General features: G+C 42.7%; 1 protein-coding gene across 2 annotated transcripts in view; it reads right to left on the bottom strand.

Annotated features, from left to right (window-relative positions):
- Positions 1 to 17,258, bottom strand: part of UGGT2 (UDP-glucose glycoprotein glucosyltransferase 2) — a 241,848-nt gene extending 224,590 nt beyond the window's left edge. For both annotated transcript variants that reach the window (XR_016438638.1, XM_090023359.1), the window contains exons 1-2: positions 17,012 to 17,258; positions 13,490 to 13,572 (exon numbers count right to left, since the gene is read on the bottom strand). Coding sequence is in view for 1 of the 2 variants with exons in the window: in XM_090023359.1 (XP_089879485.1) it covers positions 13,490 to 13,572; positions 17,012 to 17,151 (223 nt within the window). In the remaining variant the exon portion in view is untranslated. The remainder of the gene's footprint in view (positions 1 to 13,489; positions 13,573 to 17,011) is intronic.
- Between the last annotated feature and the right edge of the window lie 698 nt (positions 17,259 to 17,956).

The following is a 17,956-nucleotide window of genomic DNA, read 5'->3' as shown; positions in this document are numbered from 1 at the left end:
ATTTTGTTCTTTCAGCCTGGGGAACACATAACCATCCCTGAAGTGCAAGGCCAGTGTAGTGTATGGCCCCAGCTGCTAGGAAGTTGGACAGCCCTGATTTTAAAAGGTGTAAGAGATGACTCTAGCAACTACGGACTAGCTAATAATGCCAAAGTAATGAAGTTGTTAATTCAGGAATCTTTCAAAAAGGTATGAGAAGCTAAAAATATAATTAATACCAGTAAAAATGATTTAACAGAAAATAGCTCTTGACAAACAACTTCCTCACTCTTTTTTTTTCTTTGGTCAAAGCCTGGTTGATGATGACAACTGCATTGATAAAGTGCACTTTGATTTCTTGAAAGTGTTTGATGGTAGAACATGACATTTTAATTAAAAACCTTGTATTATATAAAATTAAAAGGACACATTTTAGATGGAGTAAAAGCTGGCTCATTGACAGATCTCACAGTATAGCTTTTAATGGTGAAACATCAATTAGTAAAGGCCTTACTGTTCAGGCACCCAAAGACACTGGGTTTTGGTCCAAAAGCTACTTGATATTTTTACTAACAAGCTGGATAATGTTATAAAATCTTTCTTTATTATCAGGTATTGAGGTTGATCATCACAGAACCTCACTAGAGAGGTGAGAGACTTTTTAAGAGCTAAGACCTGCCTGCCCAAAGGAATTTTCCATCTATTGACTCCTCTATGAAATCCTATGAAATATGAACTTTCATTTCTCCCCAGGAGAACTTTTACAATCCCAAAGCCCAATGAAGGGTGTTTGTGTCCGAAAGCTTGTACTTAAAGAATTTTTTTTTCAAAAATCTTGTTGGTCTAAAAAAAGATATCACCACTACCACGAGCCCAGATTTATTTATTATCATGCAGATGATACAAAGATTGGTAGCGTAGTAAATAATGTGAAGCATATGTAATTCTTGAAAGATCAAAATCTAATATGTTTTAATACACTGTATAGCCAAATGCAAGGTAACACACCTGGGAACAAAGGACACAGGTTATATAGTTGAAAGTGCTTTGCAGCAGCACCTGATAAAATCAAGTACCTCCCACTGGCAACATTTCCTCTTGAAACATTCTCAGTATCATGTATTCAGATGACACTTCCTACAATAGCGAACTTCCCTTAGAATGTGGGTAGGCAATAGGACTGTGTGAATAGGGAAGTATTTGATTCAGATTTGGATTCAGCCGAGTTGGAGGATAGTGATTCGATTCGGAGATTCAGATCACTGTCCTAAATCAATTTGGCCAAATCAGTTTTGAAAGATTTAGCACTGATTCGGAGAGATTTGGTGAGTTGCACAGGCCAGGGAGAGCCATGGGAGAAGCCCCCTATGGCTGCCCTGCCCGGCCCCATCCCCCGCCCAGCCCTGGCACTTTAAAAAAAAAAGCCCAGCATTCACCAGCTGCAGCAGCAGAGATTAGGGCCTCTGAGCGCTTGTGGTAAAGCCCCACTGTGCAGCATGGGGTGGGGGGGAAGTAGGGATCATCCCCCCACCTGACACCCGCGCAGCAGCTGCTCTGTGGCAGCATGGCTCAGCAGGGCACTATGCTCTGTCTGGGAGCTGGGGCTGCCAAGGCTGAGTACTGCCAGGCTCCAGCTGACATGTGGAGTCACCCCAGCTCCCAGGCAAATCAAACCAGGAGCTGGGGAAAATGTTACTGAACATTCCCCCAGTTTCCGGTTCAATTCCCCAGCTCCCTAATCTTTCCCTTAGAGGCCCTAATTATTGCACCCAGAGGCCCTAATCACCGCTGCTGCAGCCGGTGAGTGTTGCACTTTTTTTTTTTTTTTAACTGCCAGGATACTGTGGCCAAGCGGAGGATGGGACTGGGCAGGGCACCCATGGGGGCTTCTCGCATGGCTCCTTCGGCTGTGCCTGCCTCCACCCTGGTGGGGGGAGCTGCGGGGGCTCTGCCCTGCTGCCACTTGCCCAAACGGCATGGGGGCTGGGAGATGCGATGCAGGTGTAGCTCACTCAGGGCGACAGCAGACCATAGCCCCCGTTCCCAGCACATCTGTGCCCGCATCAGTGCTGGGAGCGGGGGCTCTGCCCTGCAGCTATCTGCCAGCTGGTGCGAGGGGCATGGGATGCGGATGCGGCAGCACTGGGAATGGGGGCTCTGCCCTACTGCCACTTGCCCCTTTCCTCTTGGAGCAAGCTGTGCTCATATCCCACCCTAGCTGGGCAAGTGGCATCAGGGCAGAGCTCCTGCTCTGCACGCTGCTGTGTTTACATCCCATGTCCCCCCTCCCCAAGTAACGTGCCCCCCACCCCAACTGGGCAGCTTGTCCCATCCCCAATCCCTCCCCCACAACCCCAACAGACTTACCAGCTGGAGGCAGCTGCCTGTTTAGTCTATGGCCGAATCTCCAAATCGGCCCAATCTTTTTCCAAAGTTTTTCTGAATCAATTTGGATGCTTTGAATCAATTCAGAGCTTTACTTGGTCTCCCAATTCGATTTGGATTCAGAGATTTGGTCTCCAAATTGGGCCGAATCTCTTCCCAATCAAATCACCTACCGAAGCTTCACACAGCCCTAGTAGGCAATCAATGAACTCCAGGCCCGATTCAGCTTGTAAAGAGATGTGATCCAACCTGCAAAGATCATTGGTGGGGGCGGAAGGAAGGAAGAAAGGAGGGGTTACAGCATTACAGTGGCATTCTGCAGCAGCAGGAAATCAGTGGCATATGGAGAAAAAGGTGCCAGAATGGAGGCCTCCACATGGAGATTTCTGTGCCCTAATTCAGCTGCTGCATTTTTAACAGAGTGCACCAACATGAGTGAATAGCAGCAGTGGCTGAAGCAGGGGGGTGAAAGAGTGCCCACTGGCTTTATAAACCAGTGGTCCAGGGCAACATTTAGTATCACGTAGAAGCAGGGAAACAGCAAGGGAAGTGGTTGTCACAAGTGGCCTGCCTTAGGGCTGAGACACATTCCTTTGACCTGCCCTTTGTCAAATGTTGCCAGCTTCTGCCTTACAACAACATATCTCCAGGGCATTGACATGTTCCTAGTGGCAGGAGTCTAGTGTATCTTTGTGTCTTATAAAGCAATGACTCAGAAAATGATCTGGGGATTGTTGTAGCAAAGATAACTACTTCAACAAAAGCTTTCAATACAAAACCATGCTTAAAAGGGCTTATATGATCCTTATAAAATGAGAGAATATCAAGCAGGCACTGGGAAATAGTCTTATGAAGAGTTGAAAGGTAGGTCACAAAAATGATCCCAGGACTGTAAAATACGATTTACAAATGTGAGGCTTATGGAATTCAATCTATTCCAAGGGTCAGTAACCCAGAGCATGGTACCTGATGCCATTTTTCTCAGCATGCCATAGCTGGCCTGGGCTCTGGGCAGCTGCCACTGGCCACAGAGCTCAGGCTGCTTGCAGCAGGCTACCCAGAAGGCTGCAAGCCCTCCTGTAAGCAGTCCAGGCTCTATGGCAAGCAGCAGCTGCCTAGAGCCCAGGCCAGCTGTAGCAGGCAGCTGGGAGGCTGCAACAGCTGCACCGGGCTCCACAGCCCCACCTAGGCTCCATGGCAGTGGCAGCTGCATGCACGACCCAAGGCAGCCATGGGGGGAGGGGCCTGGGGCAATGCAGATGATGGGCATGCTGCAAACAGCTGTACTGAAGCCTGTTTGGCTCCCCCACCATGGTAGTAAATAGTTCTCTTCTCTCCCTCACTCCTGGGAAGCTGCCCAGAAAGTGGGATGTGGCCAGGGGGAGGGAGGCATGCAGCATACATCTGCCACCGTTTGGTCCATCATGGGTGCAAGGCCCATGATGGACCAAACGGTGGCCCCCTTGCCTGGGAGTGCTCTGCCTCCGGAAGCTCTGGAGACAGCGGGCACCCAGGGGGGTCCCTATACCCCATAAGTGTGCACTGACGGAGGCACCACCACCACAATGACATCATGCCACCGAGCTAGGAACCCTGAGAAGGTACCTCTAGCTGCCCAGGATGTTCTGAGGTGCCACCATAGGCACCGCAAATCCCCTCCTGGCCCTTCTAATTCATAAGCATGGCAGGGAGCCAATATCTCTTTCTCGCTGCTTCCTTAGGGCTGCTTGTAGCAAGCAGCCATAAGGCTGCAAGCAGCAGCACCAGGGTCCAGAGCCCAAGTCCAGTTCATTGCTGGCAGTAGCTGCATGTGAACCTCAGGTAGCACAGCAGGGAAGGGCCCAAGACTGCGCTGCCACAATAAGGATTGGGCCCCTAGCACCTTCCCTGCCATCCACCCCAGCATGCCAACATCTTCCAGGTTGCAGGGTTTTTTGGCACTTGGCCCAAAAACGTTGCCAGCCCCTGACCTATTCAATTTATCAAAAAGATAACTGTCTGTAGGTACTTATATATAAAAGGGTAACTGGTATGGCTAGCTTTACAATTTCATGGACAAAGACATAACAGGGCTGAGTGTCTGGAAGTTGAAAACACAAACTCCACATTCCATAAAAGACAATTTCCTAGCCTATAGGGCAATTAAACACCTAAATAGTTTATGAGGAGATGAGGTAGGCTCACTAATCACCTAAGTGATTATGATTAAGTTAGATACACTTTAATTTAGTGTTTGGGAGAAATCTGTGGCTTGCATTTGCAGCAGGTTATATCAGAAGATAAGAACTGTCTTACAGTCTATAATGGAGAGGCAAATATATTGTCCGGGTTCACGTGCCCTCTATCAAATCTGACACTAAGTTGTTGTTGCAGAGGAAAAAGATACAGCAAATCCCCCTTCAAGTCATGTATTGTAAGATTTCTAATGCTGATCATGAAACTACTGTCGGCACTAGTTCCATTCCTTAAACGGAATTATTGAAATTTTCAAAACATGTCTGTTTCAGAAGCCAAGTATACTTGTTTCTGGCAGGTTGGTATCCTGCACCAATTATTCCAGGAAAAATAAACTGGTTGGTATCCAACAGGTTGGATTTATTACCCTGCAGGTTGGTATCATTTTCCTGAGGAACCCAATAGACCTTGCAGTTAAACAGCCATTCACAATCTGATGGGTACTTTTGTTACCAATAGAAGTCTAGATAAACAGAATCTGGAATAGAGCCTCAAATATCAAATGCTACATGTTTAAACAGCACCTCAAAAGGATCAAAGGCTGCTCTCAGGGAATGCTTAGTAATGAATGGAACTTCAGCAGCATTCAGGGCTTGGATCAGCCACCATTTTAGCACAAATTAGCCAATCAGCACAGTATCACCTATGGCTAGTTTGGATAGTATTGAGAGTTCATTACTCTAAGATAGTGAACTTTTTTCTACCTAAACAGTAGGTTGTAAGTAGTAGGTAGGCTTCTTACCTTTTTCTATCCAAAGGGTTAGAATGCACATCACCTTCTTTAACACTTGAGCAAAGGCTATCCCTATCAGTAAATTTAGAAGTGGAAGGACAAGATGTCTTACATGATTCATCTGGTAAAACTTACCTGTTTTCTTTGAACATGCAGTCCAGATATTGAAATCTTAGCCTAAAATATGAGCTAAGAATATAAAACACTGAGTGATTTCTTTTAAGGTTATCAAAGGGAAGTTTAATATAGTTGCCATCTGGTCTTGCCAGAGGTAGCTCACATAAAGTCAGAAAGCCAGTAAACAAGCCAAGGTCATGAAAAAAGCACAAAGTATCAGTGACAAAGGATTTAAGACAGGGAGTAAAAGGCAAGACAAGGATATGTGAACAGACCTAGCAGTGCTTACAGAACAGAAGGTCAATACTTTGTGTAGCAAAGGTCACGTATGAAGGCAGTCCCTTACGCAAGGAATTAAGCAAAGGCTGTATTGGAAACAAGCTAGAACTGATGGGGGTACATCTACATGTTCATTAAAGTGTCATAATTACAGCACATTAAGGTTAGTACCTGTAATTACTACTTTTGTTACCAGTAGAAGTCCAGGTAATTACAGGCACTAACCTTAATGCACCACAATTGCCACTACTGCTCATTAACGCAGATGAACAGTTTTTATGTGATGCTAATGCACAGTAGATTTATTCTACTGCGCATTAGCATGGCTAGCAAAAACCATGCTAACAAGCAGAATTAGCTTACTATGACATTAATGTCTCATGTAGACGTGCCCAGAGAACAGAAATTTGACTTATGTGAGAACCATCTACTTCAGCAACCCCCCAAACATTTATGCTTAATCAGTTCTAATCTAATACATTCATCCTGAATGCCAATTTGTGTATGTTTCCAGTTATAGGCTTTGATGAGGTTCCCACCATCCTGGAGTTGGAGCAGAGATTCAGAGCTACAAGATTTAGCTGCAAAAGCTTCCTACAGTGACATAGCCTAAGAGGTGATACCAATTATTTAGCTTTCTAACCTTGGAGAAAAAGTTGTGCAAGAAGCAACAGGATGATGAATGATCTTCCCCCAAACAACTGAGACAACCAACATGTCTTAGGCAAGAAAATCAACTGGGAAAAAACTCTGAATGCTGGCTTCTTTGTCTCCAGTTTCAATGGTTTGAACAAACTTCAACCCTCATTCACCAGTACACCTCTATCCAAATGTCCTCAGGAAAAAGAGTAGAGAAGGGTCTGCAGGATTCCCTGGTTAATACATCTAGAGTCAATCAAGTGAAAAAAAAGTACCGGGCAACTCCTCATAAAACTTCCTCCCTTCTGTTATCTATTGGAAATCCAGGTTTGTTCCTGACAGCACTGAATAGGTTTTAATGAGACTAGAGCTAGAGGAAAAAGAACTTTTAAAGACTCTTATTCTTAGTGTTTGGGATATTCATCCTGAATTTAATCCTATTGCTTTTATTTATATCTCATGGATTTTGTTAAACATTTCCTCTCCCACATTGTACACAACACAGATATTGGTAGAACATTATTTGATATCTTGCTCATCTAGGAAATTATACTTCTTTCCCTTCCTTATTTCCCCAAGATGTGCTTTTTAAATCTTTCTTCAAATCAATGTCTTCAGCTCTTTAAGGTTTCTTTTCTCTGACTTCTTTTGAATATATACTGACATTTTCTGAAACATGTGTAGGCAGATTGCTTGTTATATTGAAGTTTTTTTTAATTTTCTGCTTGCCCTCTTATTGCCTATCCTCTTCCCACATAACTAAACTCATTTAGCATTTGTTTGCTTTCTTCTTACTTTCATGTTCACAATCTCTCATCTCTTATTCAAATCTTATTTACTATGCCTCTATTTTGTGCCACAAAAACATTCCATAAAATGAAATCTCTGCAAAGGCTATTTGTTCTAATTTACAATACTACATTTTTTGGTAAATGTTATAGAATCACAGTAGCTGTGATAGCTCAGGGAATTTACAAGAAGAAAGATTTGTCTGGTAATAATTAGAATGGGTTAGGTGAAGGAGGTGGTTTCTCAGTTTTTCTGACACTCTCCTGCATAGTAGTGTAGCATATTTAAAGTTATGCATATTAGTAAGGGGTCATCTGCTTCTTTCCCAGACTTGATGAAGATAATTCTGTTTCTGAAACCTTTCTGGACATCTTTTAACAATATAGTTGGTCAAATAAAAGAGTTTGTGTGGTCCTTGTAAAAAATGGGAGACAAATCCAAATAAACCCTCCTAATACCATAAAAACACAAGAAAGAAGAAACCTGCCAGGCCACCAAGTCCAATCACAATCTCCTTTGCCAGGAAACTGCCCTCTTAGTTATTCCATATGGAACAGGGGTAAGCAATTATTTCAGGTGGAGGGCCGCTTACCAAGTTTCGGCAAGCCACCAAGGGCCACATGACAGGCAGCCAGGGGCAGATAAATATTTTCTACATTTTTCAGGGGTCCTGCAGGCCACATAGAACGGCCTGGTGGGCCACGTTTTGGCCACCCCGATATTGAATGTATTTGAACTGCACTGATTACATTCCCTGTTGCCTGTCTTTATGTTTTGTACAGCACTTACCAGCAAAGCACTAGCAGCACTCAGATAACCTAGATCTGATGTCAGTAGTATCAAGAAGCAATTGTCAAAGATAATATGGGGGGAAATGCAAGTATTTCTGTAAGGCTAAAACTTAGTTTCTGATTACCTTTGATGCTACCATAATTTTCAACATCCAACTTAGCTCCTACAAAAATACCATATTTATCTGATGGGAGGAGTTCATCTTATATTTGAGTAAATATGGCAGTAAATATCTATGGAAGTTCACATATTACTACTATCCCAGGATAACATTCACCTGAACAATTTAAGAAAGCATTACATGAATAGTTTTTTTTTTTCCAAATACATTGGTCGTGGATACAAATACATATATTAGAGCTTACTACAGATAATCCATACAAGATATGTTTAAAATACCTACAACACATTTATAAAAATCTTTGAACACTAGAAAATCTAAAACATCCTTAAGAACTGCAGAACAGTTCTCACTGTTGCATAAAAAATGAACTTTCACTAACAGTCTTCTACTGTCTACTTACCCTTAACTTGCCTCCTTAACTGAATTATGGTGATAGTTACAGCCATAAATTCAAAGTTTATGCCTTAAAAGGGACAGTCGCACAAATCAATGCTTTTTACAATATTTGTATGACTTTTATGATGTATCATTTTCTAACAGACTAAAAATTGCATGGGAATAAAATATAATTAGAATGCTTGATTTTTTTTCTCTGCATGTTGCTTGTAGAGAAATAAAGTGTAGAATATTTTGTAACAAAGATTAAAGTTTGACATAAATATATTACTTAAAAGTGAATAGGACTGCAACCCAATAAAGCACATAAGTACACACTCAATTTCAATCATATTTTAATCCCATAATTCTGCACTAAATAATTTTGGTCAGTGTTATTTATGTGTTGATTTATGATGACATAAATATGTTTTGCAGAAAAAACAGAACTCTTTAGTTGTTACATTGCTATGTATAGTTTTTTAAGACTGAGTGGATTAACCAAATCATTTTTTGGAAAAGGAATCACTCAGTAATTATGGTAGCGGGAAAAGGGCTGTACATATAAATTTAACCCTCCCACAGCCACTGCTAACAGCAACTGCTGAATTCAACAGTGGCTGTGATTTGAGTTAAAGCCTGAGCTTTTGCCTGAAGCAACCAGTGAGCTGGCTGAAGGCAAGGAAGCTGCTTTATGGGATCAGCTTTCAGTCAGGACTCTGGAAGAATCTTTTTTTTTCCTTCTTCATTCTCCCTTCCCAAAACTAGATGTATGCTTTACTGGAGGATAACATAGTACATTTCGCCACTGTATGTTGACTTTTAAACAGTTTTCTATTCATGTGCAAACCAGCCTCAATAAACCAAAAAAAAAATTAAAGTAATCAATTGGAATTCAGTAAGGACAAGAGCAAAGTACTGCACTTGGGACCAAACAATTGCTGGCATAAATAAGAATTGGGGCATTATTGGGTGGGCTGAAATACTACAGAAAAGGACCTGGGGGTTGCCAAACACTGCAAGGTGAATATGAGCCAAAAGTGTTCATTGCAACAACAACAAAAAAGCAAACTTTTTTCTGGGGTGTATTTAAAGCAGCATCGCTTGCAAGTCAAAGTCATTATTCTGCTCTACTCAGCATTCAAGAAAGACACTGACAAATTAGAAAGAGCCTAGCAAAGATCAGCAAAAATGTTATAGAGGTCTAGGAATCTGATTTGCAAGAAAAGATTAAAAGAACAGGGATTATTTAGTCTGCAGAAGAGAAGACAGAGAGATCTAATAACCATCATCAAATATGTGAAGGGTGGTTGTAACAGCAGAGTAAAAAAGAAGGGTAAAGGTGTCACCCTGTAGGCAACTCATTGCCAGAAGCAGCAATAGTGTTTTTTCAGGCAAAGGTGGTCTACCCATGTCAGAAAAGTCATGTTGCCAATCTGGCAAGTAGTGCATGTAGCCACCATACTGGAATCCAACATGGCTGCCACAAATTCACGTTTTGATCAATATTTCAGCCCCGAGTAGAGTTAGAAAATTAATTTCAATGACGAATCCAACATTATATGAACTGAGATCAATTGTAACATTTCTTCATGGTAACCATCTTGGATGCCAAGATGGGTGACATGAACTTACAGCTTTGGTCATTATTAGATATCCAAAAGGTTTGCAGAATTGCTACATCAACTCTGTTCTGTTTCAGATTCCCTCAGAATGAAAACTTCTGATGATCATCAACAAGAGACTCGCCCTTATTTCCCTTAAGCAAATGTACAATGAAGCTGATAGGATCACTACGTCCAGCGAAGTGCAGGAGGTACAACTCAGAATCTACAAGATGCATCATATGTCTCCTAGCAGGTTCACAGTCAGCGATTATCCAAGGTTCACCTGCTGGATTTCCTCAAATAAACGAGGCATTTGTTCAGCGTAGGGCAACTGCTGAATTCAACACTTGTTATGGTAGTACTAGCAAACTGCCCGTCAAGAATGACAAGGCGAGAGGGGCAGGCAGGGACAGAGGTCTGCATCCTCCCCCCTCACCTTGGGCCAGGACCATTCCACACCTCTCCCCTGCTGCTTCAAGCTGAGGCCGGAGCCACTCCCCACCTTCTCCTCACCACTTCAGGCTGGGGCCACTCCCCACCTCCCCCCATCACTTCAGGCTGGGGTCTGGGTCATGTCCCCCCTCCCCTTTGGGCAGGGGCTGGGGCCACTCCCCACCTCCCCCCTGCTGCTTCGGGCTGGGGCTGGGAGTGTTCCCTGCCCCCCTGCCGCTTCAGGATGGGGCCAGGTCCCATGACCATGGTGGCAGTCGTGGCTGTGCACAGCCACTGGTAACACCCCCTCCCCTTTTTGCTCCCCTCCCTTCCCTGTTGCCTATGACAACAAAATCTAAAGACCTTATTGGTCAATTTATACCATACTATAAAGAAGACAGTAACACACAATTCTCTGCTGGAAAAGGGACAAGACAAAGAGCAACAGCCTTAAATGGCAGTAAAGGAAATGTAGGGAGGAAATTCTCTCAATCTGTGAGTGGTTAAGTACTGGTACAGACTACCTAGGGAGGTTGTCAAATCTCCATCCTTGGAAATTTTTAAAAGGTAAGTTAGACAAACACCTGCACAGAATGATTAGGTAGGGTGATCTTGCCTTAAACAAGGGGTTGGACTAGGTGGCCTTCAGCTCTACTTTTTCTACCATGCTAATTTGAATGCTTACTGAATAAGACTGTGTGACAATTTATCAATCAATACTTCACAAAATCCAACAAATATTGTACTTACTAAATTACCCTTAATCCTCTAACTCTGTAATTTCATCACACTAAAAATATCAAATTGATCAGGCATAATTTTAATGTTTACCCATCTTACTCATTGATACTGGTGTATATTGCTTTTTAATTATTCTCTCAATAATTGTTCCATCCTCTTACCTGGTTTTAAAGTAAAATTTACCAGATGACTATTGGAATTTTTTTTATGTTAAATGCAAGAATCTCCATAATTTATTTTTCCATTCTTTTGCCACGGCCCCTAATTCTCCACAAATCTTCACACATAACTGCCAATGGGTCAAAATGAAACTCTACCAGCCATGCAGTGGTAGAGTTTCCTTACCTGTTTTTATATGAAGTAATCTTATTACTTCTTTATATCATACTGTATATAATAATTCACATCATACTTATATTAGTTCTTTAACGTCTTTACTAGTTAATTACCCACAATGCTTCCCTTTCAACACATTGAGTTAAAGATCTCATACATATTACAAGCATTGCTGATTTTATTTTCTTTATAATCAGGGATCCTGGTTTTCTCTGATAAAAAGAATCTCCAATATTCAGATTTTAAAAAGTAACTCAATATCCACATTTTTCTGTGATTAAAATGAAACACCACTATTATCTAGATATACACAACTGGTATTTCATTTTAAACATGGAAAAATATGGATTTTGGGTTACTTCTTTAACCTAAAAATTTGGGATTTTTTTTTAAATCAGAGAAAACCAGGATCCCTGCTCATAACAAAATAACGATCAACTTTTTCCTCCAAAACTTGTTCTCCTCCCACAAGATCTCATTTTCTCTTAAAAGCGTTGGCTCCTTCAATAACACTAATTCAACTGTACTGTTATATATATTTTCAATTCAACTGTACTGTACTATTATGTATATACTTACTGGTTTATGCATATTTTTTTACTTTCCAACTCTATTACACTATTTAAAAATACAGTTGTTTGTGTGATACAAATCCTTCTACTGGGTCTAAGTTAAGATAAAATATAGTTTTATTTTAATTAAAGAAAAATTATTGAGCTGAAAAAACAGTGCTTTTCAGTTTTTCTTTCATTTATATTTAATAAAACACACTTTGATGTTCATACAAGGAGTTCCACAGCAAGACTACTATCAAGACATAAGGATTCCATCAGGGATCTTGCTGCACAACTGCACAAGAGAGTAAAAGGGTATACATAGGACCCTTTCCATTCTCCACAAGGAAACTACTGATAAAGTGGCTCTGTAGTTCCCAGTGTAGAGCGTAGGACCAGGGCTCTACTGTTCCTGCACGCACCAGCAGAAACTGAAGCTAGCAAAATGTCAGAATGTTTTCACTAGTAAATTGAGGTAAGGTAGACTTTGAATCACAACCTGGTCTTTGCCTCACTTCTGAGACGATGCAGCCGTTATTGTGTTTCACAAGGTATGAATTCTATTGTAAATGAACAGCAGCATAACTAACTTTTAAATGGATTTAACTTAAACATCTTAGAGCTGTAGATCAATCTTTTTTCCTGTACTTTTAACCATTTTCTCTATTTTTTCCAACCACAACTAACATTACTAAATTTACATAAATCATAATAATACTGCTTTATGTAATGATGCAAGCCTGTTTAAGGACAGGGCAACTTCAAAATCATCTTCAGGTTGACAAGCCCTGTATTGGTCCATCAGCCTAAGCATTATCCATTATAGTGTTGTAGGTTTAAACAGCTCTACATTAAGGAAGGAATGTCCAATTAATTTGGTTCTGTGGGTTGGATCTAAACTGCAGGGAATAAGTTCATTAAGTGGCAGCTAGATCTACTGCATTAGCATGGCTAGAAAGCCAGAGGACAAAACTGCCACTGCTCATGTCCCTTTCTTTCCCCAATTGATTTAGTTGCCAACCACACCCAAAGACACCAAAATCAGGAGCAGGGTGAGCAGTGGCAGCACTCATCACTTGGGTTCCAGAGCTGTGCCAATGTAGTGGCTCCTGCAGGCAGCAATCCAATCACTCATAGGCTGCCTGAAGCCTGCAGGACAGCCACATTTTAGGCTAAGAGTAGTTGTCAATAGTCAGATAAAGGGAAACCATGTACTAAAATAAGGTATTGCCTTTGTAACAGGGGAACCTCTACAAAAGAGTAATGAATTGTCAGTCTTTATTTCATGGGAACTACGATGTTAATAATTAGATGGTAATTATATTTAGTATGTATCGTATATTACAGCTGGCATGCTTTTTCATTCACTTACCTCCTTGCTTATAAATTGTTAATTCTCGTACAGTTTCCAAAAATTGCCAAAACTTCTCATTACCTTCTTCTGCAATAAATTCACTGTTTAAAAATAAATGAAATGAATTTGTCCATATGTTGAATCTGTTTAATAGCACAGATTTAAAAACACTACAGCTATTTAAAAAGTGGTAAGTAATAGTCCAGTACCCTTCTATTATATAATGAGGAATGTAGACTTGATTGTTTCTCCCCATTAATGAAAAAATAATACTAAAATGCTATCAATCTGATAGAAACTCAGCAATCAGAGATATTCACCAAAGAATGAACAAATTACTACCTCATACAAAAATAAATACAAGTGATAGTCTGCTTTATTTTTTCCACATGTATAGCAACATACAAAATATGCGTATGTAATTAAATACACATACAATTTTATTTGCTTAGTAACTACAATTCATACATGAAAATACTATTTCATAAGTTGAAAATTTTCAATTAGTCACAAAATACACATCCATGACAATGACCTAGCTGGAAATCTAATGTGGCCTCTGACATCAGAGCTTATAAGACAGGTCATTTGTTTCGAATAATTAAAACCAGTTAAAGACAACCACTTGGTTTTGCTTTAAATGCAGTCTCTCCATTTAGCTTACATTCTTTTAAACCAAACTTCTATTTTTAAAAAGACCTCCATTTTTAAAGACTAAAAATGTAGGTATTTTCAACTCTATTGTATCCAAAGTTCACACATACATTTACTGCTGTTTGTCCGAGTGGTTTTTATTACTTTTTCATTTGTATGAGTATTTCACACAGTGACAGAAGAGGTAAAAAGTTTGAAAATAGGATCACAAAACCGTAGTTTGGTAAGGAGACTAAAGCTATATGCAATGCTAAATCCTACTTTTATTTACTTTCTTGAAAATCGTAAATCAAGTGGATTTCGAATTAACATGATTCATCCAAAGTTTATGGGTGTGTTTGTGATGGGTTTATTTTTGTGATTTTGTTTTTACAATTATAACTATACATCTATCTCCCATATCAACTATTACATTTGACACAAGTTTCCCTGGTGGTGACTGGGGGTGAGGGGATGTGATATTGAGCACTAAAGTAGCAAAGTGTAAATTAGCTGGTCACTGTTCTTCATTTTAAGCTATAATGCATTTAAGCAGGGAAAACATGAAATATTTTAACTGCTAGACTGAAAAATATTTAGACAATTCCAAGGTAAGTACCATATAAAAAGATCCAGTACCATATAAAAAGGGACAAAGGCATATGAACTGTTATGTCAGTGGAAGTATTATGGCAGTCGCACTGCAAAGAGAGGACCTCACTGAACTTTTCAAGCCTCAAACTGATCATTCATTATTTGCAGAGAGGAAAGAATCAACTTTAAGGACAGGCTATTCCACATCTGTCTACTCGGAGATTTCTGTACCCTCCTCTAAAGCCAAGAGTCAGGGTAGTGTTGCAATTTAACTTATTTAGAGATGCATAAACTTGCATAAGCAACAGCTCACTTTGTCAGACACTATGATAGGGTTAGAGAGGCTTTGATAGACCCACACAGCACTGGCAGTTCTACGGATCACAGCCTTATGATGTGAACACAAACTTTTGGGTTGGATGCAGCATCCTGGTTCTCACTCAACTCCTCTCTCCATATACCTCTTAACTGGCTGGAGTCTAAAGCAGGGATGGGCAATTGTTTTGGGTGAAGGGCCATTTACAGTTTTGGAAAGCCATTAAGGGCTGCATGACAGGCAGCCAGGGGCAGATAAATATTAATTTTCTAAATATTTTAGAGGCCCCGTGGGCTGGCTTGGTGGGCTGCTTCCAGCCCGCAAGCTGCATTTTGCCCATCTCAGTGTAAAGCAAGTTTTTTGCTGGTTCCTGAAAGGCCTTAATACTGTGAAAGGATTCTTGCTAAATCCTTTCACAGTCCCCTAGAGCAGTGGTCTCCAAACGTTTTTGATTGTGCACCCCTATCAGTGAAAAATTTTTGAGCACACATCTCCAATATATGTATATTTATATAAACATAAATATCAATAGAAGTTCTAATATTTTCTTCCCGCACCCCAATGGATTGTCTTGCACACCCCACTTTGGAGACCATTGATTGCCCTAGAGGAACCCTACCCCTATGCACTTTCACCATATGGAAAATAGAAAACCTTATTCAAAGACTGTATCGTGGTATACAATATTCAAAATTCTGTATGTCCTGCTTGGAGTAAAAATACCTTGATATGATGCTGCCTTACTGAATATAATGCCCTTATTTTTCATTAGGTTCCTACAATTTTTAAAAATTCAGAGCACTTGCACACAAGCAGGGAGACTGCTCCGATGTGCTGTAAATCCAGTGTATTGGAGAAGATTCAATTAATCAAGCCTTCTGGAGCAGAGAAATTAACATGTTCCAGCAGCCTCCATTGTCACATGTATCAGCATCTCTGTGCTGAAAAATCATGCCAGGGCGCTTTGAACTAAAGCTCCTCAAACAAGTTTTCATTCAAATTGCCCAGGCGCCATTTTTTCTTGGGCGCTTTTAATTAGCATGGCTTGCTAATTAAAACACCACCTCCCACGTCCCCAAGCATGTCTATAAACACCCGCAGTGACTTTGTTTATCCAAGGGCCTGACTGCAGTAGCTTCCAACACAGCAAAATCTTGCACACGAAAGCTTATGCAGTTCTGAATGAGTTTGTCTAGGAGGTGGAGCTCCACCTGCCTTTGGCATCATGCTCTCCCTTCCTCTCAAAGGAGCACACTGCTCAACTAATGTGACCACAGCTCTGATTCAACATGGCAAACTCCCAGAGCGCCAGGATCTCAGCTTCTTGACACAAGCCTTTTCTAAAAAAAAGAGTGCTTCTCAGCCTTTTGCTGAAGATGAAGTGAGGCGAGGGCATGCAAACCCCAAGGCCTCCAGGCCCGGAGCTTACACCTAGGATGCCTGCTTGGATTTGGGGGTGTATCCAAAGCCTCAGAGGATATGTGCCTGGCAAAAGAGCCACACAGACTTGAGTTCAAGTCGAATTTTGGAACCCAATTCCTGGGCTTTGCCCAACTGAATGTGGAAATATGATATGGCCTTAAATAAGATGATAACAACAACTATTATTGTTATTATTATTATTAGAGATGCCCATTGCTGGGATCCCCCTATGCAGAGGAGCCCCCAAGCCTGCAGCAGACACTGCAAAAAACAGGCCCTCGATCCAGGCAAAGGCCTGTGGAGAGGAGGCGAGACCCAGCAACACCTGCCAAGCTGCAATACCCTTCTGCAGTCAGCACCACACCCAGCTGGCGAAGCCCCTGTACCTGGGCCCAGGGCTGGGCAGCTCAGGCGTGGGGCCATGCCCAGGGCCCCGTGGAATGACCTCCCCTCCCCCTTTTAAACCGGTGTACATTCCGTGTGTCCGCAGCCTGAAGACCGCGGCAGCTGGACGGAGCAGAGGCCCAGGACGGAGGCATCTTCCCCGGCCGGGTGGGGGGGGGAGGGGCACGCACCTCGCCTCCAGCAGCAGCGGCGGGGCAGCCCACTTGGCCGCCAGACTGGCCGTCACGGCCTTGGGAGAGGCCGCGGCGCCACCCGGCCACGGTGGGAGCGGGAGCAGCAGCGAGACGAGGAGCGCTAGCGCGGCCGCCATGGGGAACGGGAGCAGGGGAAGGAGGCGGGTGTTGCCACGGGTCAGGCCGCCGAGACAGCCCACACCCGCACTTGCCACGCAGGAGCCTGGCGAACAAAACCCCGCCCCCACACCCAGCGGCTCCTGTTCGTATTGGTCCGCCTCCGCAACGCCGCGGGCTACTGGTCCTGGAGCGAGCCAATCCTAGGCGGCCGCTGTATGAATGGCGCTGGGGCGGGGCGGGGCTCAGAGCACAGACAGTTAGGCTACGAAATTTCGCCCGGACACGCCATTGACGGCCCTAACAGTTGCTCCCCGCCAGGGGGCGCTGGTTCCGGAGTCGAGGGTCCCAGGCAGCTGCTGCAGGAGGGCCGAGGGGGCGGAGTTGAGGTCCCGGGGTCGTGATGTATGGGGGCTTCTATCAGCCCTCGAAGTTGAAAGCTGCTGACAATGCTGGGGAGCTCGGGGGTCACCGAGGCACCTTTAAAGGGTTTAGCGGTGCAGCAAGCCCGATCCCGCCTTGGCGGCCCTCTTTGCACCTCACTGACACAGCCCGCCCTGAGGCATCGCCGCGAGCATAGGGACAGCCTTCAAATTAGAGGCTCGACGCTTTGCCTGCTCTTACGTGTTTCTCTGCCGCGTCGCGCGCATTCTTCCTCCCCTCCGCACACATGCACACCCACAAACCCTCCCTCTCAGTCTCACCCTTCCACACACACACACACACACACACACACACACACGAAGCTACTCCCCTTACACACCCTCCCACCCTTCCTCTCACCCCCACAACCTCACCCTCTCACAGAACCCACCCTATCCTTTA

This window comes from Crocodylus siamensis, chromosome 1 (assembly GCF_052110815.1).
Source record: "Crocodylus siamensis isolate JL-2025a chromosome 1, ASM5211081v1, whole genome shotgun sequence".
Classification (NCBI taxonomy): Eukaryota; Metazoa; Chordata; order Crocodylia; family Crocodylidae; genus Crocodylus; species Crocodylus siamensis.
Note: the sequence above shows the minus strand (reverse complement) of the source record. Positions and strands in the feature narration are given on the sequence as shown.